At 42.1% G+C, this 3,327-nt stretch overlaps 1 protein-coding gene across 1 annotated transcript; it reads right to left on the bottom strand.

Annotated features, from left to right (window-relative positions):
- Positions 1-627: 627 nt before the first annotated feature.
- On the bottom strand, positions 628-1,113 carry LOC138889769 (uncharacterized). Its single transcript, XM_070173105.1, has one exon. The coding sequence runs from the start codon at positions 1,111-1,113 to the stop codon at positions 628-630; it is 486 nt and encodes a 161-aa protein (XP_070029206.1).
- Positions 1,114-3,327: the final 2,214 nt, after the last annotated feature.

The raw sequence follows: 3,327 nt of genomic DNA, 5'->3' as shown, positions 1-3,327 counted from the left end.
TCCCTCTTTTCAATCAATGGCACCCTTTGCGGATTTTCGCCGATTGAACTATCTCATTTCTCTTCTTACTGTCGCCTTATAGTGCTCTTTGTAAGTTTTCACTAACAAGACTCTCATTTTTCAGCTTCTCTGCTCACCATCGCCTTACGGTGCCCGTATGGGTTTTCACCAACAAGACTCTCTCATTTTGATTGCATCGGATCCAAGTAGCTGCGTTCTCTAATCCTTGAACACTTTCACTGATCGATCGGAAGGACTTGAATAGGGCTTGGGTAAAATAAATTTGGATCAAATTACAACTTTGGAACCATCCAGGTGGGATCATCGCCGAACCATTATAACATCTGCCCCAGTTTCACTTTGGGAAAATTTGGATTTTTCTTTTGGTGTGATTGAACCCCAGAGAGAGGCTGCCTACGTACTTTCAGAATCAAATCGATTGTAGTTCAGGGAAACTTTGTTTTTTTATTTTGATTTGATTTTTTTTACAAACGTTTTCAGGTTCCAAAGAGGGTAATCAAAGAAAGGTAACCGACTCAAAGGGTTAGCAAATGATTGGAGTGTTTGGGGTAGCGAGAATAAAAGCGTTAGTCATCCCAATCGGATAATATTGGTACCGCAAAAGGGTTAAATGTAATACGTTTTAACTGCGTATACATTTACAGCTATTTCAGGGTCATTTTCTTCAATGTCTCCTAGGTACAACGCCCCTTCTGGAAACAATATTTTGATAATGTATGAGCCTTTCCAATTAGGAGCGAACTTTCCTTTTGCTTCCTTGTGATGAGGGAGAATACGTCTCAAAACGAGTTGCCCCACTTCAAAGTTCCTAGGACACACTTTCTTGTTGTAGGCACATGCCATTCTTTGTTGATACAATTGCCCGTGTGAAACTGTGGCCATCCGCTTTTCGTCAATCAAGGTTAACGGTTCTAAACGGGTCTTGACCCACTCACTATCCTCAATTGCAGCCTTAACGATGATTCGGAGAGAAGGAATTTCGACTTCTGCAGGTATTACGGCTTCAGTGCCATAAACCAATAGATAGGGTGTTGCCCCCTGATGTGCGCACAATTGTGCGATATCACAACAATGCAAATGACAACTTTTCATGCTACTGTCTCAAACTTTGGATAATCTTTCTAAGAATCTTCTTGATGCTTTTGTTTGCTTCTTCAACAACACCATTAGCTTTGGGCCGATAAGGGGTGGAATTACGATGCGTGATCTTAAATTGTTCTCATATCTCCCTCATCAAGTAACTATTCAAGTTTGTAGCATTGTACGTAATGATGGTCATAGGAATACCAAAACGGTAGATGATATTGGAGTGCACAAAATCCACCACTGCTTTCTTAGTGACGGCTTTGAGGGTGACTGCTTCAACCCATTTTGTGAAGTAGTTAGTTGTAACCAATATGAATCTATGCCCATTTGAAGCTTTTGGCTCGATTGGCCTAATGGCATCCATACCCTAAGCAACGAATGGCCACAGTGCTGACATAGGATGCAATTCTGTAGGTGGTGCATGAATCAGGTCACCGTGCACCTGACACTGATGACATTTTCAGACAAAACTGAAGAAATCTTTTTCCATAGTCATCCAGTAATAGCCAGCTCGAGGGATTTTCTTTGCCACGACATATCCATTCAAGTGGGGTTCACGAGAATATTGCTAAGTTGTATCTAATGGGAAGAAGGGCACTAGGGTTGTGACACTACCTAGGTGGCTAATTGACGGGTAGATGTTACTAAGGTTCGATTGACATAATTGGGGCTTATGCTATAACCGTTGCACAATTTTACCCATGCTCACACCTCTCGGTAGAGAAAGTGATTTTGCCCAATTGACTCTCTCGAGACCAAATGGGTAGGCAAATTAGACCAAGCAACTAGGGTTCAAGTAGGGTAATTACTCTCTCGAGGTTTAACCCGTTAATTGGGACTATCATTTCTCATGAGTCCATCCCAATTCCTTGTTGGGTCAATTTTGGGGTCATAGACTCTCTTTCTCAAGAAGAGTTAAACCCACAAAGCTTGAATCAGTGTTTGCAACCACCAATTCTAGATTAAAACATAAAATCAACCCAATTAGCAAACACCCATAGTCAATCTAACATTAGATGACAACACCCATCAATTACCCACACTAGGGTTGAGCCACAACCCTAGCTAATAGGTTTATCTGCTCATGCTTGAAGAATAAAATACAGAAATAGATGAAGAACTAAGCATATTAATTAATTGCTAAAATTAAAATACAAGAATCTATTGTAAATATAAAGCAAAAGTGTCAAAAATGGCTAAAAATTCGTTCTCACGAGCGCAGCCCTTGTCTGATCTCTCTCCTCTTTCTAAAAAATGGTGAAATGTTCTATTTATACTAGGCTGGAAAAACTGGACAAAAATACCCCTGTAGGGTCAGTGCAGGACACATTAAATGGACCGCGGCCGCACTGGGCTCACTTCTGCTTCTCTGAACTTGGACTCCGCAGACCGCGTAGAATGGACCGCGGCCGCGGAGGGAGCTGGCGCGGTCCGCGCAATCACGACCGCGGACCGCATGGGACTGGCTTTGCAGACTTTCATCTCTCTGAATCTCATGACCGCGGACCGCACAAAAGAGTAGTGCGGCCGCAGAGCATTCACCGCGGACCGCGAGATGTGTACCGTGGCCGCACTTCTTTTAGCCTGATTCACCGACTCTCTGAACCACCTAGTGCGGCCGCATTCCACTTTGTGCGGTCCGCACTAGGCCTTCTTTTCTTAAATTTCTTGGTCTTTGATACTTGAGCAGGTTTCACTCCTTTTTTGAATTGATCTTTGACATTTCGTCACGTTGTCGATCAAACCTGCAATCAAGCACAACTTGTGAGCCTTTTAGGACTATTTTGTAACAATAATGATCAAAGCATAGGCAAGTAGGGGCATAAAACATGTTAAAATCCTAACTTATCAACTCCCCCAAACTTAAACCTTTGCTTGTCCTCAATCAAACAAAATAAGACCCACCCGTTAAGGGAAAATCCAAGTAATTCCAGCTGTCCTAAAGTAACCTCAACACCCATCAATTGGGACTAATAATTGCCCTCAATACGAATGGATCATTAACAAATTGAAACTTTGAAAAACTATGGATCAAGTGTGACACAAGAGCATCAAGAATTGACTCATTACATCAAAGAACTCTCTCAATTACTTTGGTCGTTGTGAAACCCAAACTCACACATCCTCAACTCTCCCTAAGCAAACCTCACCTTATAGAGTATAACCATGCAAACCAAGGTTAATGTGGATTCACTCGTCTCTCTCAAGGAAAGGTCACAA

This window comes from Nicotiana sylvestris, chromosome 4 (genome assembly GCF_000393655.2).
Source record: "Nicotiana sylvestris chromosome 4, ASM39365v2, whole genome shotgun sequence".
NCBI classification, from domain to species: domain Eukaryota; kingdom Viridiplantae; phylum Streptophyta; class Magnoliopsida; order Solanales; family Solanaceae; genus Nicotiana; species Nicotiana sylvestris.
This window is presented reverse-complemented; position numbering and strand designations above follow the sequence as displayed.

Coding starts and splice junctions, on each gene's coding strand:
- LOC138889769 (XM_070173105.1), bottom strand. CDS start 1,113: ATGAAAAGTTGTCATTTGCATTGTTGTGATATCGCACAATTGTGCGCA.